The 26,433-nt window shown below is 41.0% G+C and overlaps 1 protein-coding gene across 2 annotated transcripts in view; it reads right to left on the reverse strand.

Moving 5' to 3' along the window:
* DPP4 (dipeptidyl peptidase 4) overlaps window positions 1-26,433 on the reverse strand; it is an 80,964-nt gene that overhangs the window by 38,431 nt on the left and 16,100 nt on the right. For both annotated transcript variants that reach the window (XM_084811714.1, XM_084811706.1), the window contains exons 6-15: window positions 22,854-22,906; window positions 22,689-22,761; window positions 21,315-21,435; window positions 17,126-17,286; window positions 14,367-14,470; window positions 12,562-12,697; window positions 12,371-12,415; window positions 6,625-6,729; window positions 6,472-6,539; window positions 3,479-3,532 (exon numbers count right to left, since the gene is read on the reverse strand). In XM_084811714.1, coding sequence (XP_084667840.1) covers window positions 3,479-3,532; window positions 6,472-6,539; window positions 6,625-6,729; window positions 12,371-12,415; window positions 12,562-12,697; window positions 14,367-14,470; window positions 17,126-17,286; window positions 21,315-21,435; window positions 22,689-22,761; window positions 22,854-22,906 — 920 coding nt within the window. The remainder of the gene's footprint in view (window positions 1-3,478; window positions 3,533-6,471; window positions 6,540-6,624; window positions 6,730-12,370; window positions 12,416-12,561; window positions 12,698-14,366; window positions 14,471-17,125; window positions 17,287-21,314; window positions 21,436-22,688; window positions 22,762-22,853; window positions 22,907-26,433) is intronic.

Raw genomic sequence — 26,433 nt, forward strand, 5'->3', positions numbered from 1 at the left:
GTTTTGATTAGACGGACCTTTGTTGGCAAGGTGATGTCTCTGCTTCTTACTATGCTGTCTAGGTTTGCCACAGCTTTCCTCCCAAGGAGCAAGCGTCTTTTAATTTCATGGCTACAGTCACCGTCTGCGGTGATCTTGGAGCCCAAGAAAGTAAACTCTGTCACTGCTTCCATTTCTTCCCCTTCCATATGCCAGGAAGTGATAGGGCCAGATGCCATGATCTTCGTTTTTTTAATGTTGAGTTTCAAACCAGCTTTTGCACTCTCCTCTTTCACCCTCAACAAGAGGCTCTTGAGATCCTCTTCGCTTTCTGCCATTAGGGTGGTATCATCTGCATATCGGAGGTTGTTGATAATTCTCCCGGCAATCTTAATTCCGACCTCTGATTCATCCAACCCGGCATTTCTCATGGTGTACTCTGCATATAAGTTAAATAAGCAGGGTGACAATATGCAGCCTTGTCATACTCCTTTCCCAATTTGGAACCAATCGGTTGTTCCACCTCGGGTTCTTACTGTTGCTTCTTGACCCTCGTACAGGTTTCTCAGGAGACAGGTAAGGTGGTCTGGTACTCCCATCACTTTAAGAATTTGCCACAGTTTGTTGTGATCCACACAGTCAAAGGCTTTAGCGTAGTCAATGAAGCAGAAATAGATGTTTTTCTGGAATTCTCTTGCTTTCTCCATGATCCAGCGAATGTTGGTGATTTGATCTCTAGTTCCTCTGCCTCTTCGAAACCCAGCTTGTACTTCCGGTAGTTCTCGGTTCACATACTGCTGAAGCCTAGCTTGTAGGATTTTGAGCATAACCTTGCTGGCATGTGAAATGAGCGCAATTGTGCGGTAGTTTGAACACTCTTTGGCGTTCCCCTTCTTTGGAATCAGAATGTAAACTGACCTTTTCCAGTCTTGTGGCCACTCTTGAGTGTTCCAGATTTGTTGGCATATTGAATGCAGCACTTTAACAGCATCATCTTTTAGGATTTTTAATAGCTCAGCTGGAATACTGTCATCTCCGCTAGCTTTGTTGTTAGTAATGCTTCCTAAGGCCCACTTGACTTCACTCTCTAGGATGTCCGGCTCAAGTTCAGTGACCGCACTATCATGGCTATCAGGGACATTCAGATCTTTCCTGTATAGTTCTTCTGTGTATTCTTGCCACCTTTTCTTAATCTCATCTGCTTCTGTTAGGTCCCTGCCTTCTTTGTCCTTTATCATGCCCATCTTTGCACAAAACGTTCCCTTGAGATCTCCAATTTTCTTGAAGAGATCTCTAGTCTTTCCCATTCTGTTGTTTTCCTCGATTTCTTTGCATTGTTCATTTTAGAAGGCCTTCTTGTCTCTCCTTGCTATTCTCTGGAACTCTGCATTCAGTTGGGTATATCTTCCCCTTTCTCCCTTGCTTTTTGCTTCCCTTCTTTCCTCAGCGACTTGTAAAGCCTCATCAGACAGCCACTTGGCTTTCTTGCATTTCTTTTTCTTTGGGATGGATTTCGTTGCTGCCTCCTGAACAATGTTACGGACCTCCGTCCATAGTTCCTCAGGCACTCTGTCTATCAGGTCTAATCCCTGAAATCTATTCCTCACCTCCACTGTATATTCATAAGGGATATGACTGAGGTCATACCTGAATGGTTTAGTGGTTTTCCCTACGTTCTTCAATTTAAGCCGAAATTTTGCAAGAAGCAGCTCATGATCTGAGCCACAGTCAGCTCCAGGTCTTGTTTTTACTGACTGTATGGAGCTTCTCCATCTTTGGCTGCAAAGGACATAATCAATCTGATTTCGATATTGACCATCTGGTGATGTCCATGTGTAGAGTTGCCTCTTGTGCTGTTGGAAAAGAGTGTTTGCTATGATCAGCATGTTCTCTTGGCAAAACTCTATTAGCTTTTGTCCTGCTTCGTTTTGTACACCAAGGCCATGCCTGCCTGTTATCCTGGTGATTTCTTGACTTCCTACTTTAGCATTCCAATCCCCTATGATGAAGAGGACATCTTTTTTTGGTGTTAGTTCTAGAAGGTGTTGTAGGTCTTCATAGAACCGATCAACCTCAGCTTCTTCGGCATCAGTGGTTGGGGCATAGACTTGAATTACTGTGATGTTGAATGGTTTGCCTTGGATTCGTACTGAGATCATTCTATCATTTTTAAGATTGTACCCCAGTACTGCTTTTCCCACCATTTTGTTGACTATGAGCGCTACTCCATTTCTTCTAAGGGATTCTTGCCCACAGTAGTAGATATGATGGTCACCTGAATTAAATTCGCCCATGCCTGTCCATTTTAGTTCGCTGATTCCCAAGATGTCGATGTTCAATCTTGCCATCTCATGTTTGACCACCTCCAGCTTACCTTGATTCATTGATCTGATATTCCAGGTTCCTAAACAATATTGTTCTTTACAGCATCGGATTTTCTTTTCACCACCAGACACATCCACAGCTGAGTGTCCTTTCGGGTTTGGCCCAACCACTTCACTCTTTCTGGCGCTACTTGGAAATCCCCTCTGCTCTTCCCCAGTAGCATATTGGACACCTTCCGACCTGAGGGGCTCATCTTCCGGCATCTTCTCTTTTAGCCTTGTGATACGTTCCATGGGGTTTTCTTGGCAAGAATACTGGAGTGGGTTGCCATTTCCTTCTCCAGTGGACCACATTTTGTCAGAACTCTCTGCCATGACCTGTCCGTCTTGGGTGGCCCTGCACGGCATAGCTTATGGCTTCACTGAGTTACGCAAGCCCCTTCGCCACAACAAGGCCGTGATCCATGAAGGGGTAAAGGCCATGCACTTTACCCATTGTGCAAAAGATATTAAAACATGCCCCCCTTCTATACAGAGTGCATTCCAAAACTGAAACCAATTTAGCTGCCAGGCTGGATGAAGAGGTGCCTTTCATGAGCAGAAGGCCTCTTTCATGAGTAGAAGGGCTTTTGAGACAGTGCAAGATTCCTGAATGAGAAAAGAGAACCGAAATCCAATGGAATGCTTCTGTCAGTGCAAGGCATTATACAGCCTCTTGCACAAGGTCTTGCACAAGGTCTCAAGACACATGTTTGCATGAAGTCTTCTGCTAACTAACTCTTGCGCAATTATTTGCAGAACAGCACCACCACCAGGATTTCTTTTGCTCAGGCATCTCTGGATTCGACCCATAGCCTAACCAGACCAAAAGACAATGCAATACCCAATTCCAAGAACTGCCCAGCCTTAGTCATAACAGCCTATTATGCATATCCCCAGCTCTGTAATTTATTCTGTTCTGTAAAGCAGATGGAGTAAAACTTCAAAACATTCATAAATCACCTGAACACCTTAAAAGCTTTTTTTCACAATTTCAAAATCTCAAGATAAAACACCTTTTCATTTTAGTTCAGTGTAAAAAAATAGTTTTAACAAAAACTAAAAATATGTTACTATATTAATTTTTATTATGTTATCATCTTGGCATAACATAGCTACTGTTAAAGATATCTTACTTATAAAGATTTCTCCCTCCAGGTTTACTTTCATATTCATTACTGATAAAGTATCTGTGGAACAAGAAAATACATTGATTTGTAAATCTAATTAGTCACCATTCTGATTTTTAAAAACTGCCTAAGGTAGCACACAAAAAACAAAATTATTCAAATGCACAAGCAGATATAAAGGAAGGCTACAAAATCAACTAGCATAAGTACCTTAACATTACTATAACAATACTATAAGACTAAGTGAATTGGCAAACTTACAATTTAAAAGGTTATTATTTACCATTGTTAGCATAATGCTACCAGAAAAGAACAGGCTGCACCAAAACCCAGAAGAATGTGGCAAGCAAACAAAAAAAACCTGCACTCGTTACTTAATAAACAATTGCTAACAAATATCACTGATCACATTTCACTAATTTATCTATTGTCCCTTTCAATAATAATAAACTGTAAAATGCCTAGAGAATTTATAAGATGCTTAATTAATAAATAAATTTCCATCAAGTGTATTCATTCAACTGTCTTGACACATCGCCTTTATAGATCTCCTATCAAAAGAAAATGTAAAAAGGTAAAGGTAAAGGTGTCCCCAACCAGTCGTGTCTGACTCTAGGGTGCGGTGCTCATCCCCGTTTCTAAGCCGAAGAGCCAGCGCTGTCCGAAGACGCTTCCGTGGTCATGTGGCCGGCATGACTGAACACCGAGGTGCACAGAACGCTGTTACCTTTCCCGCCAAAGCGGTGCCTATTTATCTACTTGCAATTTCTTGCTTTCGAACTGCTAGGTTGGCAGGAGCTGGGACTGAAGAGGGGAGCTCACTCCGTCACGCAGCACTCGGGTCTCGAACTGCTGACCTTCCAGTCTGCAGTTCAGCGTCTTAACCACTAAGCCAACGCGGTCCCTATTATAGTTCTCCTATCAAAAGAAAATGTAGCATATGTCTAATTAGTACTGAACAAATTCCCCTGAAACTGATGAAACTGATCAGTGAAACTATTGGGAATTATTTATTAAATAACTACTGCACCTTATTGGCTTTGTCTGGTGCATTCTTTCTAGTTGCATCATGAAAAGGGAAGGTGGGGGGGGGGGCTTTGTGAAGGAAAAGTGGAGAAACTGTGATCAACAGGGCACTTCCAATCTTATAACCATGGTTAAAAGGTTGAGAAACCTTATGTCCTTGATGGGCCTCAGTGACATTCAATGATCTGTCTTCCAGTGTTAATACTTATTAAGCATAGGTTAAGTTGCTTTGACACAAAGGCTCAAAATTCAATTAGGAGCACTTAAGTCCCACTGGAATCAATGGGCTTAAGTTAGTTGCAATACTAACTTTAGCTTAAGCAACACTAGCTTAGCAATACTAACTTTAGCTAGATGATGACTAGAGGGTAAATCAGTAACTTTTGTATGGTAACTTTTCATCAATTCCAAGTTTAAGACTACAGGACAAAAACCATTTTCTGTGTACCTATACAGCTACAGAAATCAAACATGGCCTTTTACAGGCATCAGAAGAAAGATCTAATTGAAGATCAATTGTTTATTGTGATCAGTTTGCAGTGCATTTTTCTCAGATCTGTCACAACTTAAATTCCATAGGCGATGCAAACCAGATGGTGGAGACCCTTCCCCCAACCATAGATAATTTGGTAGTTTCCTGGCTTTTGTGCAGTTTTGCCCCATTCTAAAAGGTTGAAATGCTTCTCCTAAGACTTAGTTATGGTTGATTCCAGAAGGTGGGGGGGGACTCTTGTTCTGCCTCATGGGGACTCCACTGTGGTGTCCCACAGGACTCTTATCTTGCCCCATGTGTTTTTTTTTAAATATCTATAGAAACCACTAGGAGATGTTGTCCAAAAGGGATGGAGTGAGGTGTCATTAGTATGTGGATGACACTTGGATCTATCTCTCCTTTTCATCAAATGCAGGTAAGGCAGTGACTTTCCTGAACCAGTGCTTGGACTCAGTAATGGGCTGGATGAGGGCAAATAAACCGAGATTCAATCCAAACAAAATGGAGTTGCACTCACCCAGAAGGAGCAGGCTCCTAGTCTGGGTGTGCTTATAGATCCAGCTCTGTCACTTGAGGCCCAAGTGGCCTCTGTTGCACAAAGTGCCTTTAATCAGCTTTGGCTAATCTGCTAGCTATGACCCTGCCTGGACAGAGATAAGACTGGCCACAGTTACCCATGCACTGATATAACCTCCTGCCTGGATTATCGCAGTGCAATATACATGGGGCTACCTCTGAAGACAGTTCAGAAACGTCCGCTATCGCAGAATAGTGCAGTGAGGCTGTTTACCGGGGCAGGTAATTTCAAACATATCACTCCAGTGCTGCATTAACTGCACCGATTGCCTGTCAGTTCCTTTGAATTTGACCGATTCAAAGCATTTGTGCTTACCTTTAAAGCCCTAAATGGCTCAGGACCAGTCATGTGCCTTCCCCCATATGTTTCTGCCCAACTGCTAAATCATCTTCGGAGGCTGTTTTCTGGGTGCCGCTGCCCACAATTGTATGGCAGGCAGTTACCAGGGAAAGAGCTCCTCTGTAGTTCCCCCTGTCTGTGGAAGGCCTTTCCCAGGGAGAACCACTTGCCATCTTCATTATATACATGTAGACACCAGGTTAAGACCTTCCTTTTCTGGCAGGTATTTCATCCATTATTTCTTGTTTTATTACTTGTTTGAGTGTTGGTTCTTTAATATTTTTAATAACTTCTTAATATGTTGATATTTTCATTGGTTTTATTATTGTTTTGATTGTTATCTTATTGTTGCTTTGGGGTTTTATGATTTTAAACCACCCCAAGGTCATTTGTCAGTTGGGCAATATACAAATCTAAAAAATAAATAAATATTAAATTTGCAGTTTTAAAACCAGAGGCGAGGCAGTTTCTTGAAGAAATGAAGAAATCATTACAGCAGCTACTAACGAATTCTGATGCATTGTTATGTTCCCCTTCCTTACTCCAATACACTAAGATACTCACATATAGTCATTTGTTACAGCAGCAATGTTGATTACCTCCCATTTTCCACTTGTAATAGGTGTCACCCCCTAAATATAAAGTAAGGGTAGATAAAAGGTGATTATATATCTCCATGATACAAGAACAAAAACCTGCAATATATATTTTACTTACTCCTGTGCTGTTAATGTAGTGGATATGCTTATATCCATCTTTGTCACTGATGATTTTGTAGTAGCTTGTCCTGTCAGATGCAAAGTAAGGCTCTGATGGCTGAAACTGGAAAAACAACAACAAAATGTTTATAGAAGATAATGGTCACTATAAGTCTTGGAAATCCTTTCAGCTTCACAGGCTGATGATACTTATATCAAGAATCTCAGGAAAATGCAGCCATCACATTACTTTTGAATTCAGAATGGGGAAAAAATCTGGTTTTATTCCTCACAGGGCATAATATAGCTAATATTTTAAAGAACAAACAGAACATGACTACAATTGTAAATTAATTATGGACTTATAATTTTACTTGTCCCTCTCAAATTATTCTGAGAGTGATTTTTCCAAGATACTTCATAATGAGGCTACCCAGAGTAGATTTATCTGCTTGCAGGAACCTTGTGCTCTAGATGAAATAGGCTGAACAGGGATAGGAGTGATTGTGGGTAGATAGTATTACCTTACAACAGGCCATTCAACTATTTGTTACCGCCTCTCTGGTTGTATTTATTTAATGATCCAGAAGCCGTTACCTGTTACTGCATTGTATACCACATTGGATGCATGTGCATATTATTTCATGATGAAACCCTTATCTAAATGTCCTGGAGATATCTGTATTTGTCTCACCTGAAACAGACCAATAGGGGAGCTACCTCTTTCAACCATCCTTTTATCTGGCAGAGAGCCTACTCAACTGTAGGTGGTCTTTTACACAGTTGTCCCCTGATATTTTGTCCACACAGACTACACAAATGGACAAAATATAAGGGTACAATTGTGTGAGGACAAAGGGAATGCAAATGGGTAAAATATTAAACACCAGTAATGTATGGCAAATTAAAATGTTTATTCAATAATATTTCTACACTGAACATTTTAAATGGCAAAACACACCCTATTTCTAATATGAAAGCAAAGGGGCCACTATAGTGACAAGTTGCCCTTTACAGTCATATTTTATTGATCAAAAATATTTATGCCAATGACATTTTTCTGGTAACTCTAATTTGCACTGCAATCCCAATGTGGATCAGGCCCCCATGTACTTAATTTTAAGTTAAAAAAAAGCACACAGAGAGATATACTCTACATATTTAACATAATGTGTAGTTTGACCCTAGGATAATCTTCCATTTATTGAGGTAATGGCAATGTCCTATACAGATTTCCTCTCACTGCATGATTAAAAATCAGTATGCCATATCCTCTACTGCTTCACATTATTTGACTGTATTCCCCTTAAGGCTTTTTGCAACATTTACATGATTCTTTTCAACCCAATTGTTAAGACTTTGTGCTCATAACAGATACGTTTCTATTGTGACTTTGGTTATTTCCACATAAAAGCTTTTTAACACTGCTGAAGCATTGCTTTTCCACAATTAACTAGAAAGAGAATTAAAACAGAGATTCTAAATGGCACTTAATATAGCACTGCATTTTTAATTAGAAGTTTCCGCCTTGTGGCTTCGCTTTCTATTCAGCGGGGGTATGACATCAGTGAACTCTCCTTTACTTGGCTCTTAAATATTCTGTTCCTATTCCTGTTCCCTGTGGTGGTGGGATCGGGGACATTAAGTACTCGTTTCTCCTCATTTAGCATAAGGAACAGAAATGACCTAATTAAAGAGGCAATGCATCACATATGCTACACTTCACTGAACAGGAAGCAATTAGGAACAGTCATTACAAGGAAGAAATTTCTAATTAAAGGCATAGTAGCCCTGAAAAGCTTCACTAATAGTTTATCGATCTGCACTGGAGAACTTGATGCTGCAACAGCATTTTCAGTGAAAAAAATCAGTATAAATCAGGTCTGAAAAAAGATGGACAATACAGAAAACACGGGACAACAGACTGAAATAATATTCTCTGGGTTCTCAGTAAAAAATAAAAAGTGAGTGAACTAAGAATGGTAATTCTACACTAAAATGTCAGTGTGGAAGCAATCCCTGTTCATAACAACATCAATTTACAGTCACTACAGCTGGGGTACAGAACGCCTAGCCTGCAGGATATATCTGGCCCACGGCTGAATTTCATTTGGCCCACAGGATAGGCCCACTCTGGGCTGACTGAGACCCTTGTTTTCCCTTGTCCTGGTCAGCAGCATGGCCTTAGTGCCCCAGCTAATGGCAACTCTTCTCAGGTGGAGGAAGATGCAGCAGCACCAGGGTTGATGCGGGCATGCTCAAGAAATCTGCAAAGAAGCTTCCAGGAGGCAAGGTGACTCTAACACAACATCTCTTCCTAGCTGCTTCATGTTCTCCTCTATGCTACATTCTTTTCTAGTTAGACACATGGAAATTCACTAACAAACCCAAATTAAACCAAAGGATTCACTTCAGTACTGATCAACAGTCCTATTATTTTGCTGCTGTTTAAAGCGCAGCAGCAGGAATAAAACAGGTGAAATCAAAGTAGTTCAGCTCTGGTGTTTTACAAAATAGCCTGCAGAAAAGCATCTGAAGCAGGAGGAAGGGAGGTAAGAAAGTCCCATTATGACAAATTTAATTGATGTTTATAATCAGAAGCAAATCTCTTTATATATGCTTTTATTTATCTCTGTCTTCTAGCTGACAAAATATATGTATGATCTTCTAGAGATTCTTGTTTCTTATCACTGGCTTTGCCCTCTGTTGGTTCTGCCCCCAACTGATTTTTGCCACAAGTCAACAAACTTGTGTCAACAAAGTCAGCTGGAAAAAAAAGGTCCCCAATGCCCGTGCTACAAAGTAATGGTATGTAGCTGTGGTTTGTTGATGAGACTGCAACGGAGTATATCCCAAAATGAAACAAAAAAAGAATAATTTTTCACTCTCTTTGCTAGTACACTCACACTCCCATTTTTTCACTATCCTTTTGCATAACTGTTCACAACACATGCAGCCTGCTTTACTGAGACTTTATGGTGTAGAACCACAATATGCTAGCTGTAAGGTCTTGCCTTCCTGATCAAGTTTGACAGCAGGTGGGATTATCTCCCATCTTCATAGTGTAGATTTGTATCCCTGTTGCTTCCTTCATGCTGTCTCCTGAAAGCTCTCTTTGGGGAGTGGGGGTAGAGTGTAAAAAGACACAGCTTGCAAAGGAAAAAGGAAAGTTATCTCATATATTTGAGACCTTATCATGCAATTGTCCCATTTTTTCCAGAAAGACAAACTGGACAGTAAGGGCCACAAATCTGGCAACTCAATTATCTCTCTTATTAGAACAATAGTGACATATTGACCTGGTTTGCACATAATGACAATCCAGAGTACAGTTGAATTATGGGTTGTCATTGAATCATGGTTTGTCATTACATGCAATCCTGTACTATGGTTTAACTATGGGTTGCAGAGTTCACAACCCAACAACAAACCATGGTTTCTCTTCCTGGGTTGTTCATGGTTAGCAGCCCAAAGTTAAACCAACATGTAAAGTTCTCACGTAACAACAACCCATGATTCAACAAGAACCCATTCTCAACCTATACACCTGGTTCACATGACTCAACAGCCTATTGTGGATTAGAAGCTGTGGTGCATGCCAGCCACCAGTATGAATATGCAGGCCCAACCAGAGGTTGCTGTGGCTTGTCATGTCATGTAATGCAAAGCCTGCCAGCAGGGGTTATTTGAGGGTTAAACAACCTCCATGTAACCCACAGTCTGTTTCAGGGGTTTACGGTGGTTGTTTAACCCTCCCCACCACCAGGGTTCTCATGACACAACAAGCCATGGCAACCCCCAGTCAGGTGTCACATATTCATAATGGTGGCTCATCAAGATAAAATTAACCCACAATGGGTTGTCGTGTTGTGCAAACTGACCCATAGTCTGGCTTGTTGTTACGTGCAAGCCATACCACTGTTCAAGTGTTGTTGTCTTAATTATTGTGAATTGGTGTCTCGCTGACCTGCTTTGCACATAACACTAACCCTATGATTTATTTAACTCATGGGTTGTTAAATTCCGGGTTGTTATGATGTGCAAACCCATCTGCACTATCAAACCATGGCTTGTTAACCACAGACAACCCAGGAAGATAACCCATGGTTTGTTGTTGGGTTGTGAACTCTAGGTTAAAATATGGGTTGTCGTTTTGTGTCAACCTAGAACGATGGGTGCTCATGGGTTCTTTTGCCAGGCTACAGGTGCAGCTGGCAGGAGTGGTAAAAAACAAACAGCCGCTCTGCATGCCAGTACTACAGTGCCACAACGGCCTTTGGGATACAAGGAGGGAGAGAGCAAAAGGAGGGAAACAAACAACACATGGATTGAGAAAGCAAACCAATGTTTGTTCAGTCATCTGACAGACAAACCCTGGGTAGAGCAACAAACTATAGGTTAGCATTCCAATCCCCTATGATGAAGAGGACATCTTTTTTTGGTGTTAGTTCTAGAAGGTGTTGTAGGTCTTCGTAGAACCGATCAACCTCAGCTTCTTCGGCATCAGTGGTTGGGGCATAGACTTGAATTACTGTGATGTTGGATTGCCTTGGATTCGTACTGAGATCATTCTATCGTTTTTAAGAATGTACCCCAGTACTGCTTTTCCCACCCTTTTGTTGAGTATGAGTGCTACTCCATTTCTTCTAAGGGATTCTTGCCCACAGTAGTAGATATGATGGTCACCTGAATTAAATTCGCCCATGCCTGTCCATTTTAGTTTGCTGATTCCCAAGATGTCGATGTTCAGTCTTGCCATCTCATGTTTGACCACCTCCAGCTTACCTTGATTCATTGATCTGACATTCCAGGTTCCTAAACAATATTGTTCTTTACAGCATCGGATTTTCTTTTCACCACCAGACACATCCACAGCTGAGTGTCCTTTCGGCTTTGGCCCAGCCGCTTCACTCTTTCTGGCGCTACCTTTTTATTTTCCCAGGCATTTTAGCTTTCTAAATTTTTATCTTTGCTGTTTTAAATCTGTATTTTAAACTCCTGTACTGCTGCTAGGTTTTATTGTGGTTGTATTGTTATATTGTGGTTTTAATGTTCTATATATTTTAAATTGTTTTATTGTGTGTTGTTTGGTTTTAGTTTTTGTGAACCGCCCAGAGAGCTTCGGCTATTGGGTGGTATAGAAATGAAATAAATAAATAAATAAATACTTGGAAATACCCTCTGCTCTTCCCCAGTAGTATATTGGACACCTTCCGACCTGAGGGTCTCATCTTCCGGCGTCATCTCTTTTAGCCTTGTGATACGTTCCATGGGGTTTTCTTGGCAAGAATACTGGAGTGGGTTGCCATTTCCTTCTCCAGTGGACCACATTTTGTCAGAACTCTGCCATGACCTGTCCATCTTGGGTGGCCCTGCATGGCATAGCTTATGGCTTCACTGAGTTACGCAAGCCCCTTCGCCACAACAAGGCAGTGATCCATGAAGGGGCACTATGGGTTTACCTAATCTCAAAGCAGATAGATGATCAGGTACTTAGTAGAGTTCTGGAGCCATCTTTGCCTCACAAACATGGGACTGGAAACCCACAAGTGGGAAAAGCAGCTGGGGAACAGGTGGAAAGCATCTATCAGGGAACAATTAAGGACCTCCTTCCCCCATTGCAAAATACCTCTTCCCAATTGTGCTTTGCAATGGAAAAGTGCCCAAGGGGCTAACGTTACACACAGCTGCTGAGAAACATATTATCTGGACCTGGGTGGACTTGGCCCAGAAAGGTGGCTTATAAATAAATAGAAAATACTTACTCTCCCAATCCAACCAGTTTTGCTTTCTTGAATACGCTGGTTTTCCTGAAAGGGAGAAAGAGAGATCCCCACTGTTACAGTGGACTTCCATCAATAAGTTCTGCTTTGGCCCCTCCCCAGGATAATGCAAATATCTACAGAATTTTCTTTGTCAGTGGCTTCCTAGTTAAGCTTGACAATCCTTTTAATACCTGTGGACATTGCCATGTTCCATTTTGTTCAGAGTAGTCACAGATTGTGAGAACTGTAAAATTTTGAATCCTCCTGAGCCACTGCAGACAGATTCTGTCATCAGTCACCCATGTTACAACACTCAGGTAGTGATCCCTGGAAATAAAAAGAGGGTGCTAGACATCTATGTACATATGCATATGTGCTTGCATTTCAAAACCTGATAGTTACCATTTATATTTCACTGCACATTCAAGGCACTATAGTAGTTTGAGTACACACAAACGCATCATTTAATGCTGTGACATGACTAACTTCACAGAGTAAGAAATTATAGATCCTGGTCACATTTATAAGATTTTTTTTACTGTAGTCAAACATCTGGCAAAATAGGGAAGCCACTTTTTCATTTAAAACCAGCTTGCCTTTTCAACACGTTTTTTCCCCATGATATAGAATAATTCCTCAGTTATAGGGCTGCTAGAACACACACAGACCTCACCTGCCTGCAACGGATTCCCCATTCATTTCAATGGAGAGGGGCAGCTTCACATACAAAGGGATACATGTAAAAAGCTGCCTACAACACTCAAAATGAACAAGGGAACCCACATGTACATCAAGTGTGCGCTGCAATGTGCCAAATCAGCTTTGGAAGAGGGAGACTGTATTAATGCCTAGGTATTTACAGATTTTGCCTGTACAAAGTGAGTCATTTGTATTCAACAGATCTGATCTCCACAAACTCCATTCACTGGCCTGTAACTATCACACACCACCCATCTGTACTCCAGATGGGGACAAATGCAGGGTCAGCAGAGGTGGAATAATTCATACAACCCCAATAGTAATGGTGCAAAAATTCTCTCATGCTTTGTCATCCCTGCTCCTCCCCACCCCGCTCTCAACAATACTAAAGTTCTAACTGCCAACGGGCCATTAAAATCAAGTGGCAACTCTTAAAGCATCATATGGTAGTGTGCATTCTCCAAAATATTTCATGCAGAATGCTAACAGTTAATGAACATGCACACAATTAGAAAAAAACAGGATGCTGAAAATATTGCATTTTCCTTCTTGCACATGTAAATGCTGGCTAAGGGCACAATCCTATTCAGATAGGCGGCTGCCTCCAAACTCGGAGATGATAACCTTTCCAATGCAGGGCAGGAGAATCATGGAGTCATTGTTCATTGTTCCCTCTTGCGAGCACAGAGGATGGGGCTGTTCCGCACTGCCTCTGGGGCAGTGTGGAAGTGGGAGGAGGTTAGTTCTCCAGGAACTGACCTTGGAGCACGGGCTCCGAGGTCAGTTCCCAGAAAACCAGATCTCCTATGGCTGTCTAGCCACTGATTAGCAACCACAGGATTGCTCCCTTAAGTGCTTTTTAAATGCAGCCACAGAGAATCTTGAATGGGGATTAAGATTTATTTCAACTTGTTGAAATATATATGCTGAAATTCCAGTTATAGTGAATCACTATTTATGGGAAAACTCTTGTAACAAAATTATGCTATCATTATAAGAAATTACAGGATCATAATGTGCTTGTATTTGCTATAATATTAATACATGGGACATAATTTCAGATTAGCTATAGTATTGATTAATACATATGTGAAGCATAATTTCAGTTTAATACATGTTGAAAAGTGGAGTCATGTTATGTATCAATAAATCAACTTACTACCGAGGTTTTTTTTTAATACTCCTGACAGCATTCAATAATTTAAAAAAAAAATCTGTTACATTGTTATGCTGTTGTTCAATGATATGAAACAGCAACTTTCTCAAAAGCAAAACTTATTGCAATATTTGGACTTACCCTGCTTTTATATTAGATGGTGCAAGAATTTCAATGGAACTGACGTTGGGAAGAGATTGGATATTCACAACAAGTAGCCTTATAGTTGGATTTGTAGCACCTGCCTGGAGAAAATTAAGACATTTTATATCACGATGAAGTCTGTATAAGTGACAGTGCTCATTATTAAAGCACAATAAACTTCAAGTAATTATTGTTTGAAACTCAACATGAAATATAAGAAAAATATGTATCCTCAAAGACAGACTGTGTGAAATATAAGAAGTGTACAGACCCTCTGGCAACAATTTGCAAAGCCAGCACTTGACATTATCCTTAAATAAATAGTATACTTTCTACTAAGTGTGTGAAAGCAAGCATAATTTTTGATAATGACTGCTCTTTGAAAGGAAAGACATTGCCAAATCACACATATTTCCAGGACTTGGTGGTCACATCTGACTTCAGACAGTAATGATCATTCCACCGAGAGAATCAGCCAGCACCGAAATGAAAATGCCAAGCAGCTTGAACTCCAAGAGGCAATTCTGTTGCTTGGTTTCACTGCTTTCTCTTCTTCCCCTCAATGGGGAAAGGGGAAATACGTTTAGGTGAACAGGGCAGAGATAAAAAGACTGATAGAAATTTTAATAAAGATGTTATGGTATCATGGTTTCCATTCATTTCCTATGTGGAAGCCCTTCAAACCTTTGATCAACTTCCAACCAAGTACAGTTGCCTATATGTTTTCTGAGTCTGACTCTCTCACTCTCTCTCTCCCCCTCTTCCTCTCTCTCACACACACACTCCTTGTATATGCGAGATAACTTCTGCATTCATTATTTCATTAGATAGCAAACCTCTACTTAGACTGTTCCACAAGCATATTGGTAATACATTAACAATTCTAATTAGTGCGCTTTTTCTTTAATTATCTTGTTATATTATGATGTATGGTCTTCTTTTGTTGCCTTTATTTTTTTCAACTTCATTTCAAAATAAAATAAAACTTCATGGGGGGAAAAGAAAAGCAGTAGTTGTGCTTACTTCAACTTTCTCTAGCGTTCATACACACACACTACACACATCCCACCATCTGTCCAGAAATACCTACACCTATCATCAGCAAAATATGCCTGGTATTTCCAAAGGAGATGTAGGACAAAGAAGGAGATGATGATGATGACCTTGAACTGGCAGAAAAATATGGATGTGGCTATCCACCATATGCATATTACAACTTGGGATGGGGAAGAGAGAGAGTTAAACTCCCCCTCCACAAACCCTGGTCCTGAGACTGCTCTATTTACATAACAAAAACATGCCTGTTGATTGCATTCATACACTTAAGTCATGGCTGGTTTGGTCCAGAGAAACAAAAACAGAATTTCAGGGCAAGGAACCTGGAACAAGTAAATGCACAGTCCAGAAGGGCAAGGGTTTATTAGGAATGCTAATATCCTCAAGGGAGAATCTGAATTACAAACCTATCACATTATGTCCAGGAAGAGGCTCGTAACTTGAGTAGCATTACAACTTTGCTCTATACAGAACGTATCAGAAAGAGCTATGTCTCTTTATCCCTATATCTTTCTGTTCAGCCAGATATGATGGGCCTCCTTCCTTTCTCAAAGAGGCCTATGTAACACCAAGGCCCAGTCAGAGGATTTGGCAGAATTTGCTATTATAGAAAAGCAGTTCTGAGTTGTTATTTCAGAGACAAAAGCTTTTCAGCTAATGCTGATTCATGGTGAAAGCACAAAATGTATGTCTCAAAATTAATTTTATTCACTATACCTGGCGTTAAATTTTCTTCTCTGGAAGAACAACTTGGAAATGCATTCCTGAAGGCTACACATTAGGTTAAGTGCATGTTTACTTTTGCATCTTTGAAAAGAACAATATAGTAGATGCTGTCCCCACCCCACCCCTCATATGCTGATCCAGATTGCTATTGCAGCACTGGTGTAGGAGGTTTAAACCTCCTTCCCCATGTTGTAGTTCAACTAAAATCCCAACAAAATGTTATTTGCCTCATGAGGAAAATTGTTATTGGTGCCAATAGCATTAATGTATTTTATATTAATTAAAACTGATGTATTTCCATGTATTTTCTTTGTAAACCACCTTAGAGATATTTCTTTAAATATGGTGAGAACTATATAAATCTATTGAATAATAAATAGCAGCTTCCCTCTCAGGGCAAGCAGCAGCTCTGGGAGTGAGAAGCAATTTTCAGCAAGACCATAAGAAAAAAAGAGACGCTCAAATGAAAAGGCACAAATATGGTAGCATGTAGTTTGGTCCTGCAAAAGTTATTTTTACAGGATCACCTGAAGCCGAGAAAGAACCTTCAGTTATGTCAAACATTCTCAGTCATGTAATCCTGAATAATGTACAGGGCAACATGATACGAGTGTAGATTCAACTATGACAGAGCTGTCCAATGTCTCTCAGCTCTTTATGTAAGACGGATGGGTTCCACAGAAATCCTAGGGGAAAGAGGATGTTTTCGTTCTTTCAATCATCATCCAAATGCTTTTCAATAAAACATTTCAGAAACTTAAGAATACCAAAGTCTTAAACATTGCACTTATTTCCTGTTTCCCTAGAGATAATAGAATATTTCAATGCTGCCAGATGCTATTGACTTAAGTCACAGTAATCACAGCAAGCTGTTGAGTAGAGACAGACAATATTTTCGTTAGCAGCAACTGATTAAATGTGACTATACTCTTAATCAAAGTGCTCAGCAACTATGTTTAATAAATAACACAGACCTTAGGATATCGGATTCTAATCGTCCTTGGATATTGCAGCGTATCTTCCGAATAAAATGAATACTCAATAACTGGAACTTCGGTATCGTTAAGCTCTGCATATGCTAAAAACCTGCCATTTGGAGACCACCACAGAGCAGAATGGGTGCCAAACATTTCCTCTGAAAGAGATGCAAATGTGTTCTTTTGAAGCAATAGTTGCTAAATTGGCTTCTGCTTCTGCAACATTGTTCTTATTAATCTATATATAATTTCAGATGGAGGTTTAGCTGCTTACATTCAGATCACTTGCACTATCTTGCAACCAATACAATAACTGAAGCCTCAAAAATGCCTTTTTATGGAAATGTTATGCGACAAAATCTGGCTTCAATAACGAATGCAAATTATAACACTCTTAATTTATCATGGATTTTGACACTATGACCAATTGTTTCTTTTGTAGTTTATAATATCTCCAGATTAATCCTTCCTGATCAGACAGAGTCAAATGGAAAGAAACCAACATTATTAGAGTGCCAAATATAAAGAGAAAGCCAGTCATTTAAAAATGCAAAGGGAAAGCCAAACATATACGTATATTTAACCTATTCAGCAAGGACTAAACTATATAAGACAGCAGGAATAGCACCTTTAAAAAAATGGAAGGGGTGGGCAGGTAAGGGATGCTGGACTCTCTCTCTACCTTGCACTTACCTCCCGTCCCATAGTCCCTTCCCCTTCCCCAGCACTTTTCTTTTTCAGTTACATTCATTTTAGGAATGAGCTATGGGAAAATGGCATCACAGAACATAGCGCTGAGACGTAAGCCAAGGCCAGAGGAAGATTTAGCATCCCCATTCTATAAGCTCCCTTTGTTCTTTAAATCAGACCACCTACACTTCACAGTTGACTGGGACAAACCCACATTTAAATACACATATGCACTGCCGCTTGTGTAGCTTGGACCTGAAAGATAATGAACTGGGGTGAGCTTTGGCCTCACTTGCTACCTCCTCTTCTTCCCTCCCTCCTTCATACAAAAGGGAGATGATTAGAAGCTTTTATTTCTAATTCGTGGCACACTATAATTTATAATAAACTAGGATCCCTTCATGGATCCTTGTTCTGGCGAAGGGGCTTGCATAACTCAGTGAAGCCATAAGCTATGCCATGCACGGCCACCCAAGACGGACAGGTCATGGCAGAGTGTTCTGACAAAATGTGGCCCACTGGAGAAGGAAATGGCAACCCACTCCAGTATTCTTGCCAAGAAAACCCCATGGAATGTATCACAAGGCTAAAAGATATGATGCCGGAAGATGAGCCCCTCAGGTCGGATTTTGTCCAATATACTACTGGGGAAGAGCAGAGGGTATTTCCAAGTAGCGCCAGAAAGAGTGAAGCGGCTGGGCCAAACCCGAAAGGACACTCAGCTGTGGATGTGTCTGGTGGTGAAAAGAAAATCCGATGCTGAAAAGAACAATATTGTTTAGGAACCTGGAATGTCAGATCAATGAATCAAGGTAAGCTGGAGGTGGTCAAACATGAGATGGCAAGATTGAACATCGACATCTTGGGAATCAGCGAACTATAATGGACAGGCATGGGCGAATTTAATTCAGGTGACCATTATATCTACTACTGTGGGCAAGAATCCCTTAGAAGAAATGGAGTAGCGCTCATAGTCAACAAAATGGTGGGAAAAGCAGTACTGGGGTACAATCTCAAAAACAACAGAATGATCTCAGTACGAATCCAAGGCAAACCATTCAACATCACAGTAATTCAAGTCTATGCCCCAACCACTGAGGCCGAAGAAGCTGAGGTTGATCAGTTCTATGAAGGCCTACAACACCTTCTAGAACTAACACCAAAAAAAGATGTCCTCTTCATCATAGGGGATTGGAATGCTAAAGTAGGAAGTCAAGAAATAACTGGGATAGCAGGCAAGCATGGCCTTGGTGTACAAAATGAAGCAGGACAAAGGCTAATAGAGTTCTGTCAAGAGAACACACTGGTCATAGCAAACACTCTTTTCCAACAGCACAAGAGGCGACTCTACACATGGACATCACCACATGGTTAATATCGAAATCAGACTGATTATGTCCTTTGCAGCCAAAGATGAAGAAGCTCTACACAGTCAGTCCAAACAAGACCTGGAGCTGACTGTGGCTCAGATCATGAGCTTCTTGTTGCAAAATTTTGGCTTAAATTGAAGAACGTAGGGAAAACCACTAAACCATTCAGGTATGACCTCAATCATATCCCTTATGAATATACAGTGGAGGTGAGGAATAGATTTCAGGGATTAGACCTGATAGACAGAGTGCCTGAGGAACTATGGACGGAGGTCCGTAACATTGTTCAGGAGGCAGCAACGAAATCCATCCCAAAGAAAAAGAAATGCAAGAAAGCCAAGTGGCTGTCTGATGAAGCTTTACAAGTCGCTGAGGAAAGAAGGGAAGCAAAAAGGAAGGGAGAAAGGGGAAGATATATCCAACTGAATGCAGAGTTCCAGAGAACAGCAAGGAGAGACAAGAAGGCCTTCTTAAATGAACAATGCAAAGAAATTGAGGAAAACAATAGAATGGGAAAGACTAGAGATCTTTTCAAGAAAATCGGAGCTCTCAAGGGAACATTTTGTGCACAGACGGGCATGATAAAGGACAAAGAAGGCAGGGACCTAACAGAAGCAGATGAGATTAAGAAGAGGTGGAAAGAATACACAGAAGAACTATACAGGAAAGATCTTAATGTCCCTGATAGCCATGATAGTGTGCTCACTGAACTTGAGCCGGACATCCTAGAGAGGAAATCTAGGAACATCCTAGAGCAGTGACAGATTTTACTTTCTTGGGCTCCAAGATCACCGCAGACGATGACTGTAGCCATGAAATTAAAAGATGCTTGCTCCTTGGGAGGAAAGCTATGGCACACCTAGACAGCACAGTAAGAAGCAGAGACATCACTTTGCCAACAAAGGTCTGTATAATCAAAGCTATGGTTTTCCCAGTAGTAATGTATGGCTGTGAGAGCTGGACTATAAGGAAGGCTGAGCGCCAAAGAATTGATGTGTTCGAACCGTGGTGCTGGAGAAGACTCTTACGAGTCCCCTGGACTGCAAGGAGGTCCAATCAGTCAATCCTAAAGGAAATCAACCCTGACTGCTCTTTGGAAGGACAGATACTGAAGCTGAAGCTCAAACTTTTTGGCCACCTAATGCGAAGAGAAAAGTCACCAGAAAAGACCCTGATGCTGGGAAAGATTGAAGGCAAAAGGAGAAGGGGACGGCAGAGGATGAGATGGCTAGACAGCATCACCAATGCAATGAATATGAACTCCGGGAGAGAGCGGAGGACAGGAAGGCCTAGCGTGCTATGGTCCATTGGGTCACGAAGAGTCGGACAGGACTTAACGACTGAACAACAACAACAGGATCCCAAACCACACTTTCATCCTTGTTTGGTATCCTGGCTTTATTGTAAACTATAGAATGAAACAGCAACCTATGGTTTCCCTCAGATTAGAAGTAGAAATTTCTCATCTACTCACCATGCACATGAAGGAGGTAAGGAGGGGTGCATAAAGCCCAAGGCTTGACATGACTCATTCATGTTCCTCCAAACCATAGTTTGAACATTAATTTGAAATGAAACTATATCTTCTATTTTTACATAATGACTGTAATCCAGTGGTTCTGATGCATTCACTAAGTTTTATGCTCACAGGGATTTCTTGCTTACTATTAACAGTGACGGAATGCTCCATGTATGATTGAATACGGGAAATTCCCATGTAGACCTATTTCCCTTCATATAAGAGACTAAGATTCCCCTCCCATACGCAAGACTTTGGGAGACATTCAGTGTTTGTAGTCTTAACAGATGATGCCACCTCAGATAATACAGTCGAACATCCATGTGAGTTATAGTTACACAAATATTATTCTAACTTGTGCATGTTCATCTTTTGGACAAAAAATATTCACTGAAAATCTGGTGTGCCTATTTACTTGTACTGGCAAATTCTGTTCCAAATGAATGCTGAGTACAACTGCATAGCATAATTGTAAAAAAAAAAAAAAAAAAAAAGTATTCTCATTAGGCCAAACTAAAATTACATCTGAATGCAGCCACTATCTATTAAAAAGACACAGGGATTCTACAGTAGGTGGGAATATTGTTTATTTTTATGTGACACTTACCTTCATAGACCCAATCTGCTAATCCATTAAAAATTTTGTTTTCTTTTCCTGTGTTGGTGATCTGTATGCTGAGGCTATTTGGTGTTTCTTTCACATAAATATTGTTATGCCAAACATAAGCCTGCCATAAACAAAACATTAGAAAACTAACCATCAGATAATGCTAATTTTATAGTCCTTTACATCTGTATCAACCTTCCCCAGCTAATCAGGACAGCCATGCTGGCAGGAGATGATGGGAGTTGTAATGCAAAACACATGAAGAATAGTAGGTTGGGGAAGGCTGCTTTATATCAACGAAATGACTTTTCCTTTCATTTGACACATCAACAACAAACTAGAGATTTTCTCTGTGCTGGCTACTACATTCAAGGTTCTTCCCACCCACCACTTTATGTATGCCCCCCTCTTGCTGAACAGTCAGTGTGCACCACCAGCTATGATAGGAAGGAAGTGAAAAGGGGGTGCCTGAATCATTTTCATCAGCTGTTAAAAGATGTTCTACTGACTAAAGTGTGAAAAATACTAAAAAGCATAATAACATGTACATAACATGCACCTTGGGGGGGGGGGAGGCTTAGGTGTGTACTAGGACCTGAAATATAATTTTAAAATCTCACTGCAAACATATGAAGACACATAGGTGCTATCCAGAAATCAATGGGAATATTTCAATTAACTTCAATACAAGTGAGGTCCTGCAACAAAATGTTACATTGTGGAATGTTTCTGTTCAGGATTCTAGGTACCCCATTCCACTTCCCACCCCCGCACAATTTTCCTCCCCCACCAACAAGTCATTCAACATCCCAGGGTTACTGAACATGCTCAGTCCTCACTGGGCTGTTTGGGGTTTTTTTCTCTTCCATTTGGAGTTTTTGTTTGGGTTCAGGGTGGACACATTTGTGCCCAGTCCCAACTACATTAAAATCTTGGATTTCTCCGCTGATTTCTATGGGCTGCTCTCACTTATGTCCCTGGGAACATTTTTGAAATAGCTTCTCAGCATGAACCTTAAAGTGACCAATGTAGACAATGAGATGGATCATCCTGTGTGTCTCTTCCCCACCTTTCCCTTTTTAGCCACTCCATTCCATTCCACCTCTCACTGGCTTGTCAGTTTTTCCCCTCTCAGTCAGTCAGTATTCCATGCCACTGAGTCCTCATGGGGCTGTTTTGGGGAGTTCCACCCTTAGGGTTTTTTCTAAAGATTTTTTGCGTACCTGCAAACCTCAGGGTTAGCCCAAGTCTGCTGCTACCTCTCTCTTGTGCATGGATGCTGCAGTATTAGCTACATAAGCATGAGCATAGGAAAGCCCAAAATAGTATCAGAAGGAATGGTGGTGTGGATTGGGCTGCATGACTTTCACTAACCAGTTTGTGACCAACAGGTGACCAGGATAAGTACTGGATATCCTTAGGAAGTGGGTTTTCAGTTATTAAGGAACTAGGGAGAAAAGAAAACACAAAGAAAGAAGTCAACATAACATGACGCATATTGTAATTATAACACTTTGATAAGACAGTAGAACTACTGACCTCCTAGCCAGATCATAGATGTAGTATGATGCATTGTATGAATGCCGCCACACCTGGGAAAGAAACAGTTGCATATAAAGGAAAACACCAAAGTGAGTTAGAAAGTACATCAAGCTGGTATTTTAAAAAACCCTAACCACATTCTTGTTATCTACACTAGATATAATGACCTCAAGGCAACCTTTCCCAACCTGGCAGCCTCCGGATGTTTTAGACAACAACCCCCAGCATTACTGATCACTGGCCATGCTGGCTGGGGCTGATGAGACTTGAAGTCTAAAACACCCGGAGGGTACCAAGTTGTGGAAGGCTACAGTAAGATCATGGGAACATGTGCTTGGGCATGGCCAAGGCATCCCATACAAAACCCAGACAGACTGGCTAAGTTTGGACATAACTGTGGTTTAGAATGACATCAATGATCTTCAGGCTTACATGCCTAGCATGGCAACAACGAAGAGTTCAAAAGCTCTTGCTTCTGTTTTCAATTAACTTCAGTTTAGGGTGACATCTGAACCCTAAACTGCGGTTACTACTAACTATGGTAGCCTTCCCCAAACTGGCTTGCTCCAGATGTTTTGGACTGATCATCCCTCACCATTGGCCAAGCTGGCTAGGGCTGATGGAGTTGCAGTCCAACATCATCTGCAGGGCCACAAGTTCCCTACTCCTGCCCTAAACAGTAATTAAGAATAACCATTTTTCTGAGTTTGGACATAATGTTTAACTATAGATAGTAAAAAATGATTTCCTCCTCATGGTCTGTGGCAGAGGAGGAGAGGGGAGGTGGGGGGGAGTACACAAACCCTGAGGCTCATTCACATAGTATTAAACTATAGTTGAGGCAGTGTGTGTGTGGTTTAGCTTTCATGCTCAGGGTAAACAAATATTTTCCTTCTGAGTGAAACTACTGGCAAAGTTCTTTTTACCACAACCTGATTAATTTGATAGGGATGCCCAGATAAAATGGTTTTGTTGCACAGAGTGCCTGTTGGCCACCCCTGCTGACACAGCCATGCTTCCCCAAGGAAAACTAGAGTTCTTGTCTTTAAAGTATCCTCTCAGCTTTCTCTAGTCCAGGCTTCCCCAACCTGTTGCTCTCCAGATGTGTTGGACTATAATTCTCAGCATACCCTTGCCGGTCTTCTGACTAGGGCATGCTGGAAATTGTAGTCCAATGCATCTGGAGGGTGCAAGTTTGGGGAAGGCTGTTCTAGTGGAAAATAGTTGCTTACATGGTCCTGGACATTTCATACAAGTAAAAACATTTTTACATTATTATGTGCATTCAGATAAGTAATTTGTCTTCCAGAGACTGAATAATCCTGTAGATTCATTTCTACCAAGTATGCTTTGTCTTTCACCATAATGTTTAAACCCTCGTAGATTTATAGTCTCTTCCTTAAGGTAGCAGAATACCTAGGGTAACTTATCTGGAAATAACAATTTACTATCACACATACAGATGTTAACATGGCAAGTGATATGGCACCTCAGAAATCTATACTCTCTAATACTTCTAACATAAGGGACACTTTCAGAACCTTCATGATGGGACAAGCACTGTGGCAGTCTGTCAAGATTTCACTTTGCTGAGACCAGGGGGCCATCCTCACGGAAATGCATTGAGAATTGCTTTCAGCTTTTCTCAATTTTTTTTCCTGAAATTGGCTTTGGTTCATCAGTGGTAGACTCAGCTGACAGAAGTGGGCTATACTCCTCCCAAACCAACTGCTTTCACAGGTCACACTGCACTCTAATCTGCCTTACTTTAGGGTGGGGCAGGCAGAATCCTACCAGTCGAAATAAACGTCATCAACCATGTATGCTGATGTTTGGTCCCTGCCCACCTCTTTCACCTGCTCAGGGAAAGGAAATGTATTGTAAGGGATATCAGGCATCCAGAGAAAAGGGGCAGAGCCTTTTCTCTGGAAGTTTCCCTACATCCCACCAACAAGTGTGCTTGCCAGTCTCCACAGTCTGCCAGTCTCAACTGTGAGACTTCCATGTTCCTACTGCAAGATGGAACCGTACAGCAATATCACACATACAGAGCCACAACATATTGCCATATTGCTAAAGCTTTAATCATGCTAAAGCGCTTCAGCAATATGGCACTTCAGCGATATGGTGATATACTGTGACTCTGTATATGTGATATTGCTGCATCATCCTTTGCTGTGATTTCTATTTCATACAATTGTGCTTCACTGTTCCCCTTTGGGGGGTTTTGTCCTTTGCTCAAAATGTCCCTTGCTATATGGGAACTTAGCAGTATAGTGATTTAGTGCTATAGCGAATTAGCAATGTTGTGATTTAATGATTTTGGGATTTTTGAGGTTTAGGGATTTAGGGACTTAGCAATTTAGTGATTTTAGGAATTGGGCAGCTAAACCCAGATCATTTACTATGGAGGGGTGGAGAAGCAAAGAAGAATGGATTACAGTGAGTGGCAAAGTACAGAAACCTGACCTGTATCTGCACAGACTACCATGAAATGGTGGAAAAGCACAACAGTGGGGGAAAACAGGAAGCACACCACCCCTTGACCATGGTCACAGCCTGGTAAAAGACACACCCCTGGGCATGCCCATCATGATGGATTTAATCTGGAGGAATAAGGCACACCACAGCTGAACTGCATGGGAGTTGCATTAAGGGGGAAAAATGGACTAAAAGTACTCTGTGAAAATGTGCCTTTTCCAGAGCGAATCTGTGGGGTTGCTGCAGACTGACATATGTCACAAATGACCCCAAACCGGTCCCACTCCACATTAAATCGGCAGTGTAGACTGGCCCCTGGTAATTCTTATGCGGAATGGATTACAGGCTTCAAGGGGGAAGATGGATTGGGGGTGGACAGTTAGAAATGAAAGAGGGAGGGGATGCTCTTCAGTCTAAGGGGACCAGTTTTCTGAAGGACTGCCTTTACCCATATAATCCTGCCCATATGCTAAAATCTACCTTGGGGGTCTTTCTCAAATGCCTACCATTATCAGTAAGTTTGCCATGAAATGGAGACATGATCTTCTCACTGGTGGCCCAGATCTTTGGAATTCCCTCCCAATAGACCTATACCTTGGTCATTCAACTCTGATGTTACTCTTCAAGGCTGTATTTGACTGATCGCCTATGTCAGCAGAATAGCTTCATAAGGTAATTTTTGGACATCGTGTTCTGATGTAATCAGCTGTGACTTGTACCTTGTCTCTCACTTTTTCAGTATGCCATTTTGGGAGAGTGACACTCTAAAAAGCAGCTTAAAAGATTTTAAATTTAAAAAGGCCCTGGAATTTTCCTTCTCTCTCCCCAACCCCCTGCACCCTATGCCCAATCCTTTCTTTAGTTTGACTGGAAAGTCATCAGATGTTTGACTACACAAGTAGTCCTACTGCTGCGCTTTGGCTGGAAAGCTTCCCTCATTTATTTCCTTCAAGTGCTTTTCTCAGCAGTCTTACTGCCAAACTCTGACTGGGAGAATTCACTGGGAGTTTAGCATTCAGTTCAAAATTGATTGGAAGGGTTAATGTAACATACATCTTTTCAAGGGCCAAAATAATATATTTATGAGATTAATAAA

Source organism: Heloderma suspectum, chromosome 1, assembly GCF_057233095.1.
Source record: "Heloderma suspectum isolate Gila_16-S chromosome 1, 16-S_ref, whole genome shotgun sequence".
Taxonomy (NCBI): Eukaryota; Metazoa; Chordata; class Lepidosauria; order Squamata; family Helodermatidae; genus Heloderma; species Heloderma suspectum.